This window comes from Sapajus apella, unplaced genomic scaffold, assembly GCF_009761245.1.
Source record: "Sapajus apella isolate SASKATOON/1434 unplaced genomic scaffold, GSC_monkey_1.0 scaffold71, whole genome shotgun sequence".
Classification (NCBI taxonomy): domain Eukaryota; kingdom Metazoa; phylum Chordata; class Mammalia; order Primates; family Cebidae; genus Sapajus; species Sapajus apella.
In genome coordinates this window covers 8,740,073-8,761,798 of record NW_022437011.1, presented here as the reverse complement: position 1 = coordinate 8,761,798, position 21,726 = coordinate 8,740,073, and the positions used below count along the sequence as shown (strand labels likewise).

The following is a 21,726-nucleotide window of genomic DNA, read 5'->3' as shown; positions in this document are numbered from 1 at the left end:
CGAGAACTGCGACGTGGTAAAATGAGAGAGAGAGAGGATGCTTTCTCAAAAGCCCTTCACCCCTCAGAGTGCTTGGGGTGAAGGGCTTTTGCGAAAGCATCCTATCTGTGTCTATTCTTAATTCCTCTCTGGGGGAAGAAAAGGAAGGTTTTCTTTTTTGTTTTGTTTGGAGACAGAGTCTTTGCTCTGTCAAACAAGGCTGGAGCTCAGTGGTGCAATCTCAGTTCACTTCGCCTCCTAGGATCAAGCAATTCTTGTGCCTCAGCCTCCCGAGTGGTTGGAACTACAGGCACCTGCCACCAAACCTGGCTAATTTTTGTATTTTTAGTAGAGACGAGGTTTTGCCATGTTGGCCAGGCTGGTCTTGAACTCCTGACCTCAAGGGATCCACCTGCCTCAGCCTCCCAAAGTGCTGGGATTACAGGCATGAGCCACTGTGCCCAGCCCCAAAGGAAGATTAAAAAAAAAATTCTTTCCCTGTGAGTGGCCAGCAAAGGGGAGGCGGCCAGCCTTTCAGCCCTTGCAATGGTCACAGTTCTACAGGGAGCAGACGACGGACACACCTTGGCCTCCAGAGACTGGGATAGTACTTGGGGTTTCTGCAGAGTACACTTTCCCGGTGTAGGGCAGGTGTGCATGTGGACAGGAGGTGACTTTCATTTCTGACAAGGGTCAGCACGCTCCGCTGACGCTCTTTTTTCCCAGCTAACGCTTACCCCAGAGACAACGAGCTCCCCGCCAAGATTCTGCACTTCAGCCTTGACCTTGCTGCAGATGTTGAGCTGGTGGCAGTAGAGGGCGATGCGCTGCAGGTAGGCCAGCAGGTCCTGCTTGCAGGCCGAGTCGGGGCACTGAAGGGAGAGCAGACTTAGCACTGAGCACCCTGGCCTGGCTGAAGCACCCCACACCCCACGGCTGTTTCTGAAAGGTTCATTGTGGCACTTACATGTTTCCTCTGCTCTTGCTGGAGCAAAATTACCCGAGGCAGTCACAGCCCTTGCCTATGCCACAAGGCAATGGTTATACAGCCAAGGCCTTCTGAGCCTCCCTTTAACTTCCCTCCTATGATGGCAGGGAAACCACCTCGGCAAAGGATCCCCTCACCCTGCACAGCAGGGTGGAGGCCCGTGCCCCTCAAAGTGAGAACAAGCCGCTTGCTTGGCAAGCAGGCACCTGGCTATGGAGAAAAGTGTCAACGTTAGGAGCTATATAAACAAATGGCTCTTCTGCTCTGAGGCACTTTGCATTATTAACACCTGATGACAGAAGCCACTCAGTGTAGGCTGAGGTGGAGGACAAGTGAGTAAAGCAAAGCGAAAAAAAGCAGTCAGGGATGGTGAAGTCCTGACCGGTCAAAGAGAAAAGGGTGGCCCCTGCCCAGCTCCTGTCCTGCCCCACACCTCAAGGTTTTAGGGGCTCCTGGATCAGGACTGGCCTAGAAGGCTTTACCCAAAGGGAGAAACACAGAGCACCTCTCAAGTGTTTATAGCAAACATTTTCTTCCAGGGAGGCTGGGGCAAAGTGTACTACAGAGAGTGGTATGAACTGAGACCTCGCAGGCCATGCTGGAGATGGGCTGTATTCTGAGCAGTCAGGAAGCATGGCAGAGCCATGGGATTTGCATTTTCAGATGACAGTATTGGCAGCTGAATGCAGAAGGAAGTCGAGAGAGGAAAGAATAGGAAATCAGGAGCGGCCACAGTAGTCCAAGCAAGTGGCTATGGAGATCTAACCACAGTGCTGAGGATGATGAAACCTGTCCCCATCGCTTCTGGCTGCTCCTGGCCCCTGCCCAGAGGGGAAGAGAGGGAAGTGACACATAATGGACAATAGCAGAGGTTATTTTTGGCTACCAAGTGATGGAAGATTCCAGGACATACACATCTGCTCTAAAGAATCCTTACAAACTATGCTGGGATTGATAATCATTTTTAGAGATGGGTGGCAAAAAGCGCTGTGGCCCATTAAACTTACCCCGAATGGACCAGGCTGGGCTGCCTGAGCCCCAGGAGGAGCCTGGAGACCCACCTGGCAGGCCTGTCACTTACGTGGTCTGCGATGGTGCGGCCAAGCTTGTCCATCCTGGATCCTGCCTCAGCAATTTTCTTGGCAGCACTGATGACATCTGATGTATTTTTGAGTGGTCCTTTACCTCTGAGAAGAGAGAAGAACAAGAATCATTGTCTGTGAAGCCCCTCACAGTTGGAGATGAGTAGAAAACAGATGATGTCCACAAAGCCCCATGGCCTGGGCTGCCTGTGTGAAACGCCATGCAGGTGACCTGTGGGGAATAAAGCTGCCCGTGTGCAGCCTGCGGGGGCCGGGGGCTGCTCACCGGGTAAAGTCAGTCATCTCCATCATAATCATGCACATCTGCTTGGCCAGCACAATGATGTCATTGCCACTATCGTCCCATTTGGACACTTCGGCATCCAGCTTGCTCTTTTCTTCCTGGAAGCTGGCCACCTGTTCCGCAATCTTCGCTTTCTGCTCCTGGGGAAGCTGAGCCATGATCGCCTATGATCAGAAGCACAAAGAGCCCTTACATAAAGAGAATATAAAGTTCTCAGAGTGCATTAGCCAAGAATATTTCCAACGGGCAATCTATGACAAAGGTAGGATAATACTTTAATAGGTTTCATTTTGCCTGAAGGGCTATTTCTTCTCATTTTTTGCAGAAACTTATGGCAGCCTGAATTTCCGACCCACTTTCGAGCGTAAGTTTTAGTATGGAAGGAAAGAGTGTGAGGGGTGGAAGGCTAATTTGGAAGCTTTGGAATCACACCTGTGCAGGGATGGAACCTGCTTAAATTCTTTAATATAAGACAAAACATGAGAGAAGGCATTGATGAGTGTGGAGCCCTTTCCATGGTGAACGCTGATGGACATTTCCAACTGTTCAAGGTGAGCTGAAGGGCTTTAGAATGTAAATCTGAGGAAAGAGGGCTGAGGAATATACATCTGAGCTACCTGCTAGCACTCAGACCATATTCAAGCAGCACCTGAAGGCCTGATGCCCACCTCCAGCCCACAGACCTGCAGCTGGAGCTCCTCCCCGTCAGCTTCCCAAAGTGCTCATGGCTGAGCAGGAAATAAGGCAGGCACGTGCTCGCTGTTCACAACAGGTTTCCAAGGAGCGAAATAGAAGAGTCCTTAGAAATATTTCTTGGCATTCTCCCAAAAACATAAATGCTATTTATGATTGAAGATTTAATGACACAAATGAACACAATGGCTCTGACTGGCCTTCTTGAATGTACCACTGTTATTTTTTTAAACCCATTAATAATTAAATAAATAGTTCATACTCATGGTATCATTGAGATGAGCAAAGGCAGCAATCTTTTTCAAATTTCACCATCCTTTCAACACACATGGCATTGACTAAATCTTAGCCCTTTCCTGAGCCAGGGCTCTGCAGAGGAGGGCCAGGACCTGCTCTGCCTCTAGCTGAGGAGGTATTTTGGTGAAGCCTACAAGTGCCACAACTTAGTTTAACTTCAGTCCTACTGCCAGAGAGAGAGAGAAATTGTGTTTTGAATACTGAAGGTGTTTTCCTGGAAACAAGAAGAGGGACGGGGAAGTTCGGCAGTGCAAGCTGATCAGCCCCACGGAGCGCTGCCTTACCCGGGCACTCTGGCCAGCTATCAGCTGATCGTCTTCTGTCTGGACGCTCGTCCTACTTCTGACATCAAAATCTTCCGTCTCAAAGTCGGAGTCATCCAACTCCTCAGGAGTCTGCCACCAAGACAGAGATCACAAGTGAGACACATCTCTGGGCCACCAGCTCCCAGCCATCCTGAGTCTCTTGGCCAGGTGCATGGAGCCCAGAATTCTGGATTTTAATATACAGTGTTCTGAACAGTATGGTGAATGAAGTTAAAATCACGCAGTATTTGTCTTGGGCCTCTGCTTCACTGGTGCACATGCTGAGCTGCCTGGCTCACAGCAGGCCTGAGCACCACACGAGCATTTTCCCAAGAGCCTGGGCTGGTTTTACTGTGTGTGGGGCCCATTTGCTATCACTGATTCAACTGATTATTTCTTTTTTTGTTGTTGTTAATTATTAACTCACTATTTCTTTGTAAGACATAAGTGTTTTTTTGTTTTGTTTTTACTTTGAGATGGAGTCTCACTCTGTCACACAGGCTGGCATGCAGTGGCCTCATCTTGAAATTGCTGCAACCTCCACCTCCTGGGTTCAAGAGATTCTCGTGCCTCAGCTTCCCAAGTAGCTGGGATTACAGGCATGTACCACCACCGCCAGCTAATTTTTGTATTTTTAGTGGAGACGGGGGTTTCACCATGTTGACCAGGCTGATCCTGAACTCCAGACCTCAGGTGATCCGCCCACCCCAGCTTCAGAGCCATCATGCCCGGTGACAAGGTTTTTACTTCCTAATTTACTTCCCCAACACCTGCATTTTAAGACAAAGATGAGAACTGTCCTGTGTAGAAAAGGTACTGACTTAAAAATAGAGGTGTTTAGTATAGCATTAAGCAGGTTTCTCTAACTTTCCTACTTTATGCAAAAAGAAAAATTAATTAATACTAGGCCTTCTGTTAGGGCACCAAGGCTACTTGGAGGAGTAAAAATAGGCAATGTATTTTAAAGTATTCTTTTACTTTCATCAAAAGAAACAAGGAGAGAATATGGCAGGTAAGGGCTGGGTAAATACCTAAGGGACTGATCACTGGTTCTAGCTCTTTAATTATGAAATAAAATTCTTACTTTGTACAAACTACCAGCCTCTTGTGATTAGCTACTGACTTGAAACACAATGTTGTCCTCTGGCAGTTATCAGTAAGGGGGCAGCAGGCACAACAGCTGGGGTTGGCGCTCGGCCCAGCCGGCTGGCCTGTGACAGGAGGGCAGTGAGGCGAGTCCCTCATCTGCACCAGGACCTGGTCCAAACCCAGCCCAAGGACTCACTGTGAGGTTCAAATAAGAAGACACGTGAGAAGCACTCTGGAGCTACCAAGAGCGTGTTGTACAAAAGGCTGGCCTGTCCCTTGATGAGATGAGGTGAGAACAGTGGACGGTCATACAGGGGACCAGAAAGCACATCAGCAGGAGGAGGTCCTGGAAGCCCGTGGACTTGGTGGCACAAAACACAATGCCAGGGTTAAAACACTGACAGTTTTAACACTGCCATCACACATGCCTTCAGGATTGGATGTGATCAATCTGTTAAGTGGCTTTTTGAAGGAGCACTTCCTGACAGAGATCTCTGCCTCCCCAGCACCCCACTGAGGACCAAAGAACCTTTCTTGCCAAGAAAATCAAGTCACTCTCATTCATTCAGTATCTCTGTGCCAAGCACTGTTCTGGGTCCTGGAGATACAAAATGACAGACAAAAATTCCTCTCACGCATATTGTAATGGAGGAAATGACAACAAAGTAAGCAAATGAATTATATGACACATTAAAAGTCACCAGTGCTATAATGAAACCAGTGCTGAATAAAGTGGGATTTTAATTCCATACGGGTATTTGGAAAAGCCTCACAAGAAGGTGCTCTCGAGGTGGGGGGTGGGTGGCAGCATGGAGGCTGGGGGGGAGGGCGATGGCCCAGGGAACTCCGTGAATAGCAAGGAAGCCACAGAAGGGGGGCTTAGCTCACTGCCTCCATGTCACCGGCTTGCCTGGAACCGCAGATGTACAAGGGGAGATCAGCAGGAGATGAGATTGGAGAGGTGCTGGGTTGCCAGAAGGCCTTGTAGGTCAGTGTAAGAAGCGAGTGACGCAGAGGCCTGTGGAGAGGCTGGCACAGAGGATAACATGATCCAACTGAAGCTTAGAGAAATCGCTCTGGCTGCCCTGTGGCTCATGAGACTGCAGGCACCCAGGATGGGAACAGGGAACTGCCTGAGTGGCACCTGCATGAACCCAGGAGAGAGGTGCTGGTGGTTTGGACGAAGGTGGGAGCATATTTAGGTTCTCTACTTTGAAGGGAGAGCCAAAAGAATTCACAGATAAAGCAGATGTGAGGTATCGGACAAAAGAGAAATCAAAAAAGATCCGCGGTCAGGGCCTGAGCAAGGGAAGCCAGAGTTGCTATCAAGTAACATGTACTGCCTGGGTGGAGCAAGTGAGGGGGAGGCCAGGTGCGCAGGCAAGTGTGGAACTTAGGAGAGTCGGCCTCTAGACAGGACTCCGAAGAGGTCAAGGACTTCCCAGCAGGCCACACCAATGTTTCACAGGCTGAACAGACGGAAGAAACCAGCCGAGGAGACTGAGAAGGGGTGTGGGTCAAGAGATTTTTTTTTTCCCCCTGAAAAATGGGATAAATCACCCTAGGCTTGGGGAAAGGTACAAAAAGCAAGGGATGAAGAAGCACCCCACTACAAGGGATGGTCTTGGCCAGAAGCACTGACAGGGATGCTCACGGTCCTAGGAGGAAGGCAGAGCACACAGGCATGGATGCAGCTGGGTGCACGCTCTGTCTCAATATCCTCAATGAAATCGGCAAGAGGCCAAATAGGACAGGGGCACAGGTGTGGGTGGGCAGGCAGCAAGGGCCCACAAATGGCCACGGTTCCTGCGGCTCCATCGCAGCATCTGCACTGTGCTCACAGAGCAGGATCTTGCTAGAACTGCAGCTTCTAAGGCAAGTGTAAGGAAACAGCAGGGCAGAGGAGTGAGTATATTCAACTATGGACTCAAAGCTAAAAAAAGGACGGAACCAAGGACACGGGCTGAGTGAGTGACATGGGGAGGACCACCTGACTGAAGACCACAGTGGACTCAAAGGATCGCTGGGAGTTGCAGTGTAAGCTGAACAATAAAACTGGGCGCCTGGGGATGACAAAGACAATGGCAGGCAGTGACAAAAGCTGAGGTATGGCCATGGCCATGGGGCTGAGGCCAAAGAGGACAAGATATCAAGAAACTGAGAGGTCCAGGGGCTGGAAGGATGATTCTTGAATGAAGACAGGAAAGTGTCAGCAGGACGGTAAGCCGGGAGCTCAACCAGATGCCGCAAAGGCCCCTTTCTCCTCTGCCTGTGCTACAGGCCCTCCAGGTGCACTGGCGATGGGGAAAGGGGCTCAGCACTTGGCCATGAGCCTGGGAGCATCACCTGGGGCTGCCATAGCCATTAATCCTCCCCCAGCACCCCAGGGTTCCAACATCCCCCTCCCAGGAGAGGGGTACTCCAAGTGAAAAGTAACTTGAATCTGCATACGAAAATACTTCCTTCTCTGATACTAGCTTGAGAGCCATTATTTTCTATAATTTCCTGGCTAACTCAAACTGAAGCCTCATGTTGTAGAGACTGTTTATCCTAAATTAAATCGTCAGCTCAGGCTAGCTCCCCTTCTTGGTCCAAGTTTGGGCAATAACTTGCAACTAACAGTCATTTTAGACAACATAATTAAATATATCTCATTCTAACAGCTTTTAGATTCATGGTTTTAATATACTGCCATGGCATCTGCCGAGTTCTAGAATGACGCATTGCTCAAGTTTAGCAAATGATAAGAAAGAAGCTGTTAAGACGTCTGAAATGCAGTTACTCACCCTTATCATCAGCACTGCTTTCCTGATGTCCCGGATGCCATCATATACCAGGCGGGAGGCATCGATAAACTCATTCTCATCCATGGGCTGGGCAGGGTCCGTGCTGAGGGCTTCCACGGCTGCTTCTACTTGCTCAGTAAAACGTGGCATGACTGTGGAGAAAGAGGCACAGCAGGTGCCCTGGTCAGCAGGCAGCAGCATTCCCCTGGCCCTCCCTGAATCACTCAGCTAGACAGAAAGAGGTGAGGCTTATGACAAAGAGCCTCTGCTTCTACCTATATAAAGGGTATTTATGGTTGAAATAAATTAAATGCAGTATTTCAAAATGACTCAAATCATCTTTTTCTCTGCAAAAGAGGGAATGGATGATGAGAACTTGAAGTGAGACTAACTTGAGGCCTTAAGAATGGGACCTACCTTAAATTTAGTATTTACTCACTAGTAGGAGACTTAACTCAGAAACTCATCTTAAATAATGTGTTTAGAATTAGTCTCGGGATTACTCATGAGATACACATGAAGCAAATTTGCTTGTGAGTCCTGAATTTGGCTATGACCAGCTTCTTAGGAGCCTGATGTGCCATGAGGCCAAATCTTGAGTTCCCACCTCTTTTTCCCCACCACAGCGCCTGGGCCAATGGGATGGCCTGCCCCACTAAGGCTGCAGTGTGTGCGAGCACTGGAAAGCAACAATTCTCATACCTGTGTTAGAGAGCAGCTTAGTGGCTTCCAGAACCTTCTCTGTGTAGACTCCTGGCTCATAGTTGTCCATCTCTGAGGTGACTACATGAATGACCCGGGCTGCCCGGCCTCGAATTGCACCAGCTGTGCGGTCCAGGCCATCCACATCCTTCTCTTGGAGCGCAATGACACATTTGTTCACATCTTCCAAAATGTGATTCTCTGGAGAACAAGCAAAAAGCTGAATGGGGGTGGGGGTGGGGCTTCTACAAGAAATGACAACTGTAAGCTGGCATCTATCATTTATTGAGTGTTTACCTGGTGCCAGCCACTATGCTGAAAGCTTTACATATATTTCATTGGAGAGACCAGTGACTAGTGACAGAAAGTAAACCTATTATCAACCCCCAAGAATAACAATCTTCATTCCATATATATATATATTTTTTTTTTTAAAGGAGACATGCCCATCTCTGAAGCAACAGTTGTTCTGTATGCTAGGCAGAAAATTATCATAGAAGCATCAGTATCTTCTCTTCCTTTAGCTTCACTGACCCTATGTCCCGAATAAAGGAAAGCTAAATTAGAACAAAAGTCCACTGTCCCCTCTCCCTCTCCTTCCAGGAGATGCTGATGATATTCAGACAATCTACCAAGAAGCCAGCACAGCCTTGGGACAGGAGAAGGTGCTGGAAAGCAGGCTGAAGCCTCCTCTAGAGGACCCTGAGATGTGAGGTGAACTGTTTAATAACCCTCTTCATGGTACGCAGATGGGCTTGTTGTGATATTTGCAGGGTCCCTACAGGTGAAAACCCTTGAATCCTATGAAGCTGATGGGTAACTCCTAACAGTCATATAGCTGAATTTGGGCAACAAACGAAAACTATTTTTCCTCAAAGCAAAAAGCCTGACACTTAGGAATCCTACAACAAACAGTTTGTTCAAACTCATCTGTAATAACGTGGAAGCAACCAAAATGTCCAAGAGAAGAGTGAATAAGTGAATTATGGGAACTATGCAGCCATTAAAGTGGAAGATGAAGATCTGGAGGTCGAGGCAGGAGAATCACTTGAACCGGGGAGGCGGAAGTTGCAGTGAGCCAAGATTGCTCCACTGTATTCCAGCTGGGCGACTGAGTGAGGCTCGTCTCAGAAACAAAAACAAAACAAACAAAAAACGCCTTTACCAGGGAAGGCCAGGAAATGGTAAGAATTCTTATTAGAGAAGGGAAAACTAGATTACTGCAATATAGTTAAGACCATATTTTGGTCTCTATTAATTAAAAATTATGAGACTTGCCAGAGTTTATACCACTGAACTACTGAAAGGGTAAACATATTAAACTTCTAATAAAAACAAATTTTAAGAGGGATATTTAAACCAATTACAAGGAAAAATGGATTTGGAGCCCATCAGAAGCATTAAAAAAAAAATATATATATATATATAAACTCTAAATAATTTGAATTAAACAAACACACTGAGCAGGCCCACCATACAGGGCTTGGGTTAAAAGCTGCTTCTACTGGCTCTAACCCAACACCATTAAGATGAAACTTGCATTGCTAAGGAAAGGAAAGGAATAAAATGGAAAGAAACTATGTTGGTAACACAACTAAGAACCAATGTTTTCTCATGTCATTGATTTTAAAACACATCCCTGTTTCAGAATCAATGAAGTCTGGCATTCCTTTCCATTCACTAAACAAAGTGGCCCATACTTCCACCAAGGATTTTTTTTTTTTTTTTTTTTTTTTAATAAATTCATTTAGACTTTTTTGAATTCATCAGGGCATTCTTCTAGATGAACCTAAAAGGGTATGCCACATTTTAGAGTAACATATCCCACTTCAGGAAGCTGACTAGTATTCTCTACCCTCACGAAACACTTGTCTCTAGAAAAGCCCCAGCCTCACTGAGGCTACCACACCCAGGACAGAGCACCCAGCCTGTGGAGACAACTGAACTGGATGGGGGTAGGTATGAGTCCACTGGTCAATGGAGGGGACAGGCTGTGCCCACACTAACTGAAACCATGCATCAATTAGCTGAGGAAACAGCAAAGGTCCATATGAGTAGACACCCCAATGTGTACCCATCAACAACTGTTCAGTACATGATTTATAGGTGTGCTTCTAACAGAAAAAAATTCATACACATTTAACAGTCCCCACAAAATATGCACAACTATATGTAAATGAACACAAAAGGAATTACGTTATGGACAATATTGAATCTTTTTCACTTGAAAAACTTTCTAGGTCTGGCCCTGCAGATCTACATCATCCATTTTAATTGCTGCATAGTACCCTACTGAATAGATGGTGGGGGGGGGGGCTATAATTCACTTATTCATTCTTTTCTTAGACATTCTAATTGAAGAAAACATCCTTATTCAGGTATTTTGGCAAACATCTGTGACTAGCATGAGATCGCTGAGTTAAAAGGCATTTATGTTTAAAGTAGAAGTGTGGTACCTAATTGCCCTCCAGGAACCATGCCAACTGGCATTCTCCATAAAAGATGTCAAAACTTCAGCCTGCAACGTGTGGCAATAGAGCCTCTTCTTTGTACCCTCTGCCCTGGGTATCTGTATAGGGTGCAGCCTATGCAGGGCTGCTACAACACAAAGAAAATGAAAACAATGTTTCATGCTTTATGTAGAGGACTCACCCAGTGACATGGGCTATTCTGAGGGCTTCATATGTAAACTCTACACAGTAGGCTTAGAAAAAAACACCATTAATCTAACTTCTAACTTATCACTTCCTCCAAAGAGAGAAACTCTGTCTATAGTTTAGCATTTCTGCTATTAAACACAAAACCAAAATTTAGGTACAATAATCTTTCTATTTAATGGCCTCTCAATCAGACCAGATTCTTTGGACACACTGATACTTAATGAAGGCGAGTATAAATTACCACTCCAAAGTGTTGCTCCAAAGCATTTAATGCAATATATTGTTTCTAAGAATATTTAGTCAAAACATTTAATAAACCAAATTAGAGCTTCTCTAAGCAACCACATGCACCTTAAAAAAAAAGGGGGGGGGGTCAAAACTGCAACATATAAGCAGAGTGAGGGGATGGAAATCAATAACATTTCCATGGAAAACATTTATCAAACACAATCCAAATAAAATTCAAAGAGTCTTTATCACTCTGATAAATTTCAAACCACTCTCCTGAAGGGATTGGTCAATATATATTCTTGTTTTGCTGAATGCTAGCATCTTAAGCCATCTTCAATCTTTACAAAGCAATATTTGGATAGAACAGCTTGGGGAGGAAGAGACCCTATCCCTCCCCTCCCTGGAAGTATCATGCATATTCCTCTTTATATGCAGGTGCTACTGTCTCATATTAGACATACAATGACCGAAGTTCCCCCTGCCCTACAGCCTCATAGAATGCTGGCATCAGGGTCTTATTGGCTGCACCTAGTTATATACAAGATGACCATTACTTTTTGAGAAACAGATCAGAACATGACTTGTAAGTATGAGGGAATTTCTGAACCAATGGGACAGAGTATCCAGAACAATGGAGCAGAAGCCCTACTCCATAAACGATTTCCTCTCGGACAGGTTCTCAGTGACTGGGCAGGGCTATAACCAATATCCAGGCCCCATGGAGTGTAAGAGAATTTGATAGTGGAAAATCACAAATGCAAATATTCGGTAAGACCTCACACTGTACCAAAGGGCCTCAAGCTCCAGGAGACAGCAGAAAACAACCACTCCAAGAGGTCAGGGTGCATCCCTGCTTTTTATTTAGTAAAAGCTTTGAAGCCCACCTACCTCAAGCCAGATCCTGTGCTGGGCACTTGCTAGGCAGCCCCCTACTCAAGCCCATCTCACTATGGGTTCACCAAAGTACCACTGTACTTTAGGGCCAGGGGACATTGGCAAATGGGGCAGGGTCAGGTCAGGCCCAGATGTGGCTTCCCATCTAAATACTGCCTGTGACTGCTGCAGATGACACCTGCCTAGGCTGTGTGTCAGGTGAGATGGGAGGCTATCTCTAGCCCTCTGATGTAAAAAGTGCTAAAGCTAATGTGGTAGCTCATATCTGTAATCCCAGCACTCTGAGAGGCTGAGGCAGGTGGATCACCTGAGGTCAGGTGATCCTAACCAACAGCCTGGCCAACATGGTAAAACCTTGTCTCTACTAAAAATACAAAAAATTAGCCGGGCACGGTGATGCGCACCTGTAATCCCAGCTACTCGGGGGGCTGAGGCAGGAGAATTGCCTGAACCCAGGAGGTGGAGGTTGCAGTGAGCCAAGATTGCACCAACACACTCCTGCCTGGGCGAGAAGAGCAAAACTGTATCTCAAAAAAAAAACAAAACAAAACATGCTAAACATACCATGGGTAAGGTATAAAGAAGTAAGTAAGGTAAGAGTAGAAAGAAGTCTGAATGCTGAAAATTAGCTGGTCATTCCAGTAGAAACCTCCACAGGCACCTGCTTGTCTCCATTCTTTAAATAATATGCTTTTTTGTCTCCCCAAAAAAGCATATTATATAAATGAGAAGAATATAAATGAAAAGAATGGCGTTGCCCTATTAATGATTTAATTACTTAACATTCCTAAGCAGGTCTGTGACAGAACATTAGAAAAACACCAAGTAGAGTTCTAAAATTCAGATGCTCTGAAAACACCACCACCTTTGACTAAAAGAATTGTTCCGTGATTTTATTTGCTAAATGGAAACTGTCTAAACTCCTTTCCATCAAATCAATCCCCTCTTATACTCTCATACTTTTGCATAAAAACTGAACACACTCACCAGACAACAGTGTATCTGTTAAAGGAATCTGATTTCTCTTTACCATTCTTTTATGTCATGTGCCCTAAAGATACTGCCTGGAATCCACTAAATGCTGCTGCAGAATCCCTTTTTTCACAGATTTGATGAATGGTGCATGAGGGACATTTGATGCTGTTACATTTTATTTTGCTCTAAAGAAGACTGAAAATCCCTCGAGACCAAGCCTGAGACATACCCAACCTAATCTCAAAAAAGTAACTTTAAGAATGTAGTATTTACCCGGAGGGCCTCTTTGCATTTAGATTTCAGAATTTGGTGTTTGCTTAAAAGTGTGCTGTGAAGGTGGAATGTTTTTCTCTAAACTGATGAAAAAGAATAATTCAGTACTTCACTGGGAAAAACAACAGAAGGCCAAGATTTCCCAAAAAAGCCATTGCTGCATTTTTGGCACCTGCAAAGATGTGCTTGCAAATGAGTTTTTTGTTTTAAAGTACCAACACCTGCAATTTGGCAGTGCTGCAACAACATGGTTTACCCCCCACCTTTTGCAGTTTACAGATTGCCTCCTCCCCAGTTTCTCATGCAAAGCCAAGGCTACCCATCCTAAGGCGAGAGCACGAAGACAGGGAGGCACTGGTATGCAGAACACACAGTCACCCTTATATAGGTCACTGCTGGAGGACTGTGCTGTGCATATACTTAAGCCCTGCTTCTGTTTCAAGCCCCATTGCCACGTTCTAGCCTGTGGTTCCCTGGGGTGACAGGTAGTTTCAGCCATACAAAAACTTAGCCCCTAATTCTGCTTCTGCCCACAGCCACTGGCCTCAGGAAGTCTGGCACTTTCAGAGACCAAGCTGTGCAGCCAAGGGCAACAGAGGCCCCGTTAAATGGAGAATGCATTTATAGTTACTCAACTCTAAGAAGATGGGATTGAAATTTATCTCTGTGCGATAAACACTGAATTGCATTTGACAGACATTTTCTATATGAATGCAATTTACTATGTCATTACCAGTTTATGTTTATATAATGAAATCAACTGTTTTTGTGAGGTGAATTACCCAGATTTATTTTTTCCAAGTTCATAATTAAATGGCACTTAAATATTTCCTCTCTGTTTTCTATCTATGCATCATGCAGACAGAGTCTTTGGAAAAGTAGGCAGATAAACTATGACTATGATCATTCCTGAGAGACAGAAGAGAGGCATTCTAACAAGGGAAGAAATTATTTTAAAAAAGAAACTAAAGGTGATGGTGTTGAGAATCCCTTCTCCTCCCAAGTTTCATAGGCTCGTAACAACCACTTTCTCCACCAAGACACAGGTCAATGTTTTTTCTAAACACAATGGCAGCAAGAGAGATGGATGGTCATGGTGCTCTACGGGTCCCAGCTGGAGGACCTCACTCTATACAAGCAGGGAAAAACCTTTGATAGCCAGGTTTCTAATTCATGCTCCCAGGATCAAGACCAGTCCTAAGGGAAACATCTCCAACCCCAGCTACTTCCCAGTAGCTGAGAAGCTATCACTTGAAAACCATGTAGCTGATGGCTTTTTTAACATTAAAATGAAAACCCAGCACAATATTATTGTTAGAATAATTTACCTGCCAAGACATAGAAGTGTTTGCCCATTAATATAACTTAGACAAAAGTAATTATGCACATCTTCATATGCTTCTTTGGGGAACCAGCTCATTACCTGAGACAGCCAAGAAGTCATCAATGGAAGTTATGTCATCGACAGCATCTGTGAGAACACGGACTTGTTTCTCCCATTGTTCTTTAAAAAGATCCATGTTCTCTTGGGCCAGTTTACTCTGTGGTTTTGCTGCTAAAGCCAATGCAGCGTTGATAACCTGCAAAATATATTAAACTTTCTTTACTCTTTTTCAGTGTCACGACTTTGTCTTACACACATTTCACTAGGAGACATCACCCCACATGCTCTACCCTATCACAAAGATGAAGGGGAAGAACATTAAACAATAGGTTTCATATGGTGAAGTTGAAGTAATACATATTTTATTTGCAAACTGTGGACAATGATAAAACAAAAATTAACCGTAATAACGTCATTCGTGGTGGCAAATCTACCATTTTCAGTGACACTAAGTTCTAGGCTTTTTTTTCTTCTCATACAGGCACATACATAGCTACAACAAAAGATACACAATTAGAAGTATATGCTATATAAAATGAACTATCCGGATTCTTATTTTAAATACTTCTCTATATCATTAAATATATGTTTAAAACACTAACTTTATCGTTCTATGTTATGGATGCACTGTTATTCTCCTACTGTTGGATGTCTGCGTTGTTCTGGTTACCCACCACTACAAATAATCTTGTGATGAAAATCTGGTATTTCAGGTTCTTGATACATTATCAAAATGTATTCATGAAAAATATACTGGATCCAAACATAATTATTTTTTCATTTTCTTTTTAATGGAGGCATATTTGACAAAAAGCTGCACAAAAAAATGTATCATCTATTAAGGTTTAAAACTAATTTTAAAGCCTGGATAACACAATGAGACCCCATCTCTACTAACAATAAAGAAAATGAGCTGGGCATGAGGCCAAGGTGGGAGCACTGCTTGGGCCCAGGAAGTCAAGGCTGCAGTGAACTGTGATCACACCACTGCACTCCAGCTTGGGCAACACAGTGAGACTCCACCTCAAAAAAGACAAACAAACAAGCTGGCCACAGTGGCTTAAGCTTGTAATCCCAGCACTTTGGGAGGATGAGGCAGGAGGACTGCGTAAGCCCAGGAGTTCAAGACCAGCCTGGACAAACATAAGAAGACACTGTCTCAAAAAAAAAAAAAAAGGGACAAAAACTGCTTTATTGAGATAGAATTCACACATCATACAATATACCCATTTAAAGAATACAATTTCACTGATTTTTAAAAATATATATTTGTAATTGTGCAACATTCACCATATTGTTTTAGAACATTTTCATCACGCCAAAAAGAAACCCCATCCATATCCATTAGCAGACATTTCCCACAATTCTCTTTACTGCCCTCCCCCCTTTTTTTTTGGCAACCACTAATTTATTTTCTATCTCTATGAATTGACTATTCTGGACATTTCAGATAAATGGAATCGCAGACTTTTATAACTAGCTTTTTTCACTTAATATAGTGAGTGAGTGTGTGTGTGTGTGTGTGTGTGTGTGTGTGTTGTTTTTTTCTTTTTGAGACAGAGTTTTGCTCTGTCGCCCAGGCTGGAGTGCAGTGGTGCGACCTCAGCTCATGCAACTTCCACCTCTCAGGCTCAAGCCATTCCTGTGCCTCAGCCTCCCGAGTAGCTGGGATTTACAGGTGTGCGCTGCCACCAGGTTCATTTTTGTATTTTTAGTAGAGATGGGTTTTCACCATGTTGGCCACACTGGTCTCAAAGTCCTGACCACCTCCCAAAGTGCTGACATTACAGAGTGAGCCACTGCTCCCAGACTAACATGTTTTAAAAGTTCATTCATGTGTAGCATGTACTAGTACTTTGTTTCTTTTTGTTGATGAATAACATTCTGTTATATGGATATGCCACATTTTATTTAGCCATTCATCAGTTAATGGACATTTGAATTATTGCCACTCTTTGGCTGTTATGAATAATGTTGCTATGAATGCTCATACACATGCTTCTGTGTTTTTACTTCTTTGGGAATGGAGCGGAACTGCTGGTACATATAGTAAACTTTGTGTTTAACCTTTTGAGAAGCTGCTTTACCTTTTTCCAAAGGGGCTGAACCATTTTACATCCTACCAGTGTGTATGAGGATTACGGTGCCCTACATCTTCACTAATACTTGTTATTTCCCCCCTTTTGCGAGAATTCTAGCCATGCTAGTGGATCTGAAGTGATCTCCCTGATGGCTGATGATATCAGGTATCAATTCATATGTTTATCGAGTGTTTGTTTATATTATTTGAAGAGATGTCTATTCAACCTTTTGGTTGTGTTCATTAAAAAAGTGAATAATGAGAGTAGTATGAAAATGGGCTGAGAGGATAATTAGTAGGACTCCTAGGTACAAGGTGCTTATGGGTTATTACAAGTAAATGTGTTTATAATCATGCAACTTGGGAAGGAAGCAAAGACAAGAAGAAACTGCAGGATCTGAATGAGGCAGGAGTGTGGGGACAGCCCTGAGTGGAGGAATCTGGGATGATTTTTCAGATCCTTAAATATACAGTATTAGGTAAATCAGTAAGGAAAACACCAAAACACCAGTAGAAAAACAGGGAAAGGAATGGAGTACTTACTTTAGGTAAAGTACAAATCATGGGAAAAAAGCTGTTTGCGGGAGGGGGGTTACTCTTACTTATAATTTTAAAACCAGAAATTAATGTTACTATTAAATTTGCAAGGAGCTCCCAACTAGGCACCATCACTGTACTGACTGAAAGTTTTAAAATGCTATTGTTGGCTTCAGCCCCAGTAAAATGTGACAAGGGGTGGCAAGGGAGGATGTCCTTGTCCTGTTTCTGATCACAGGGGAAAGCATTCAGTCTTTGCCATTAAGTATAACGTTAGCTGTCGATTGTTCATGGAGCTTCTTTATCAGGCTAAGGAAGTTCTCTCCTATTCCTAATCTGTAAAGTGTTTTTATCAGGACTGGATGTTGAATTTTCTCAAACACTATTTCTGTTTTGTTTCCACATTCTGGCTACTTTTATCTTTGTCTCCTTTGCTGTCTTGTCTTCTTCTAATGGTGTCAGGATTTCCTCAAAGCTCAGTCCTATGCTGCCTTCTCTCCTCTTTCTACTCTTCCCATCCCTAGGCAATCTCATTTATTCTCAGAAACCATTTTTTTTTTTTTTTTTTTTTTTTTTTTTTTTTTTTTTTTTGCTTTCACTTGGCTTCCAAGACACAGCTAGCTTCTGGGGCTCTGTGCCTGATGGTGCTTCCTCGGGCTCCTGTGCTGGCCACTGCTCACCTTCTGAAACTCTCAATGTTAGAGACCTGGTTCCATTCCCAGACCTTCATGTAGACTCACTCCCTTGATGATCTCGCACATTTACACATCCTGTCCAGACCTCTTCCCTCAACATGACACGCACCTTGCATGTCTAATAGGCACCTCAAAATTAACATGTCCAAACTTATCTCTTTCCCCAAACCATCTTTCCTTATCAAAGTAAATGAGAACTCCATCCTTCCAGCTGCTTAGGCTCAAAACTCTGTTCTATTCCCTCACTCTTCCTTTTCTCTCTCACTTCACATCTAATCCTTCAGTAAATTTCACCTTCAAAATATATCCAAATTCTAACCAGTGCTCACCACATCCACGGTCCTCTTGCCTGGATTAGTACAATAACATCTGTTTTAGTCTTCTATTGCTTTTGTAAATAAATTATCACAAATTTAGTGGCTTAAAACAACACAAATCTATTATAGTTTCTGGAGGTCAGAATTCTGAAATGGGTCTTACAGAGCTAAAATCAACAACATTACCATCAGATCTGTGTTCCTTCTGGAGGTTCTAGTGAAAAAGCCAGTCCCTGACTTCTCCAAATTCCTGAGGCTGCCAACATTCCTTGACTTGTGGCCACAAAAACTCCAGCCTCTGCTTCCATCATCGTGTTTTCTTCTCTGCCTCTGATGCTCCTGCCTCCCTCATATAAGGACACTTATGATTATATTGGGGGGCCCACTGGGATAATCTAGGATAATCTTTTCATCTAAAGAGCCTTAATTTATTTGTCCCTGCAAAGTCCCCTTAGCCACAGAAGGTAATATATTCCCAGGTTTAGGGAATTAGGTAGGAAATGGACATTATTTGGGAGGCTATTATTCTGTATACTGCAGTTTCCTAAAGAGCCCCTCTGCTTCTATCCCTATTCACAGAAGTCAAGAGAGATCTTGGTTTTCTGTTTGTTTTTGAGACAGGGTGTCACTCTGTCACCCAGGCTGGAGTACAGAGGCGCAAGCATGGCTCACTGTATCCTCGACCTCTGGACTCAAGCAATCCTCCCACCTCAGCCTCCCACACAGCCAGGACTATAGGCTTGCACCACCATGCCTGGTTAATTTTTTATTTTTATTTTTGTAGAGACAGGGTCTCACTATGTTGCTCAGGCTGTTCTAGAACTCCTGGGCTCAAGTGATCCTCCTGTCCTGGCCTCCCAAAGTGCTGGGATTACAGGAGTGAGGTACTGTGCCTGGCTGAGATCTTGTTAAAAATCTAAGTAAGATATGCCACTTTTCTACTCAAAACCCTTCAATCGTTTCCCATCTCAGATTAAAAGCCAAAAGCCTATGACTATGACCGTCAAAAGCCATGCAATCCCTAAGCTTCTTTTAGATATCTGATCTCCTTCCTCCAAGCCTTTGCACTTGCTGTTCCCTCTGCCTGAGCACTCTCCCGTGAGATATCCTGTGTGGTCTGCTCTGTCATTTCCTTGAGGTCTTTGTTTATACAGCACTTTCTCAGCGAGGTCCTTCCTGCCCAACTTAATCATAATATTTAACACATCATAATCAAAATTTGTGGGGCAGCTAAAACAGTACTTTGAGGGAAATTTATACTATGAAAACGTTTAAATGTTACCTTAGGAAAGGAGGAAGGTGTCAAGGCAATAAGTTAAAGCTTCCAATTTTAGAAGTAGAAAAGGGGCAAATTAAACCCAAAGCAAGCAAAAGAAAATAAAGAGTAGAAAATTAATTAAAGACAAATTACCAAGTTCACTCAAGAATTAAAAAATAGCCTAAATATCCCTATGTCTATTAAAGAAACTTAACTCATCATTAAAAACCTTACCACAAAGGAAATTGCAGGCCCAGCAAGAGTTTACCAGTTACTAGGCTTCACTGGTAAATTCTCCCAAACATTTAAAGAACTAATACTAAATACACACAGATTTTTTTCCAGAAGAAAGAAAACTAGGAAACACTTTCCAATGTTAAGATACAGAAATCAGACATTACAAAAAAAAAAAAAAAAAAAAAAAAAAACAACAACAAAGTAAGAGACCAGTGTCAGTATACAAAAGCCTTATTGTAGACCTCAGTAAAAGAGGGGTGGGAGGCACAGGAGGGTAGAGATGGGAGGATACAGAAAATGCTCAGAGAAACTTTAGTAAGAAACATCTCCCACTGGGCATGGTGGCTCACCACTGTAATCCCAGCACTTTGGGAGGCCAAGGCGGGTGCATCAACTAAGGTCAGGAGTTCGAGACCAGCCTGACCAACATGGAGAAACTCTATCTCTACTAAAAATACAAAATTAGCTGGGAGTGGTGGCAAATGCCTGTAATCCCAGCTACTAAGGAGGGGGAGGTTGTGTGAGCTGAGATCATGAAACTCCGTCTCAAAAAAAAAAAAAAAAAAAGCATGTCCCTTGAGCTCTCGGTGAAACAGCTTCGTAAAAACTAGATTAGAGAATACCAAAGTGGAAAAATGAAGTGATTCAAAGACAGGTGGTCCCATGATTGTGAAATAACAGGTTAAGTGGCAGCTGAGGCCATAAGTCTGCCCTGTCCTGTATGTATGGGGTGCTCCTTTAAGGGCTATGTATTTTCCCACCAGCTAGTGGCCAGGCCAGCCTGGGTTTATGCTTATTTGATGTGTGTCAAGCATGTCAGCCACAAATATGATCAGGGTTCCCACAAGCACAATGACAGAAGAAGCAATATGGAAGATAAATCTAGGAGGCAGAAGGAAGAATGAACAATGTCAGAAGTAACTTCTCAATTTAGTGAGAAATACCAAAATAAAAAAGAGACCTGGCACAGTGGCTCACACTTGTAATCCCAGCACTTTGGGAAACTCGGTGGAAGGATCACCTGAGCTCAGGAGTTTGAGACCAGCCTGGGCAAACAAATCTAAAAAATTAGCCAAGTGTGGTAGAGTGCACCTGTGGTCCCAGCTACTCTGAGGCTGATACAAGGACTGCTTGAGCCCAGGAAGTCAAGGCTGCATTGAGCCATGATGGCACCACTGCACTCTAGCTTGGGTGACAGAGTGAAAACCTGTCTCTAAAAAAAAAGGAAAGAAAAGAAAAAGGAAAATGTAGATAAGTAGAGCCTTCAAATACTTAATTCATCCCTTGTGTAGATTTCCAAGAAGAGCCATGCATTAAACCAGGCATTATAAATTATTTAAGTGCCAGATTTGTATTAACTTAATATTAATATGAATGTGTAATACTCATTCTTGCATAATGAACTAAGAAAAAATATCGAGTGAGATAATCTCTAAAATGCCCTCCTCTGATTTTAAAGACTCAAAACGTCAGAAACCAGCTGCCATTTGCAAAATTTGGGTTTTTTGTGTTTTTGTTTTTGCTTCCTGGCCAGCGCAGCAAATGGTTTTGAATTTAAAAAATAAAAATATTTAAAGCAGCTACCATAGATTAAATCTTGGGCACATCCATAAGCAAAACATAATGTCTGGGATACATAGGGTACAGATTTTGGTCCCTTCCCAAAGCAATTTGTAAACTGCGTCCTTGTAAAAGTTTGTGAGGCTGGGGCTCTCTGCTTGGATAGAGGCAGGTCACTTTCCAGTGAAAAGCGTGAGAGAAAGGCCGGGCGCGGTGGCTCAAGCCTGTAATCCCAGCACTTTGGGAGGCTGAGGCGGGTGGATCACAAGGTCAAGAGATCGAGACCATCCTGGTCAACATGGTGAAACCCCGTCTCTACTAAAAGCTACAAAAAATTAGCTGGGCATGGTGGCGTGTGCCTGTAATCCCAGCTACTCAGCCTCCTGAGTAGCTGGGATTA

The 21,726-nt window shown here is 43.8% G+C and overlaps 1 protein-coding gene across 4 annotated transcripts in view; it reads right to left on the bottom strand.

The window, feature by feature from the left end:
- CTNNA1 (catenin alpha 1) overlaps nucleotides 1–21,726 on the bottom strand; it is a 174,056-nt gene that overhangs the window by 1,552 nt on the left and 150,778 nt on the right. For all 4 annotated transcript variants that reach the window (XM_032250515.1, XM_032250516.1, XM_032250518.1 and 1 more), the window contains 7 exons: nucleotides 14,682–14,838; nucleotides 8,226–8,426; nucleotides 7,524–7,675; nucleotides 3,628–3,738; nucleotides 2,336–2,517; nucleotides 2,049–2,154; nucleotides 717–851 (listed from right to left, as the gene is read on the bottom strand). In XM_032250515.1, the coding sequence (XP_032106406.1) occupies nucleotides 717–851; nucleotides 2,049–2,154; nucleotides 2,336–2,517; nucleotides 3,628–3,738; nucleotides 7,524–7,675; nucleotides 8,226–8,426; nucleotides 14,682–14,838 (1,044 nt within the window). The remainder of the gene's footprint in view (nucleotides 1–716; nucleotides 852–2,048; nucleotides 2,155–2,335; nucleotides 2,518–3,627; nucleotides 3,739–7,523; nucleotides 7,676–8,225; nucleotides 8,427–14,681; nucleotides 14,839–21,726) is intronic.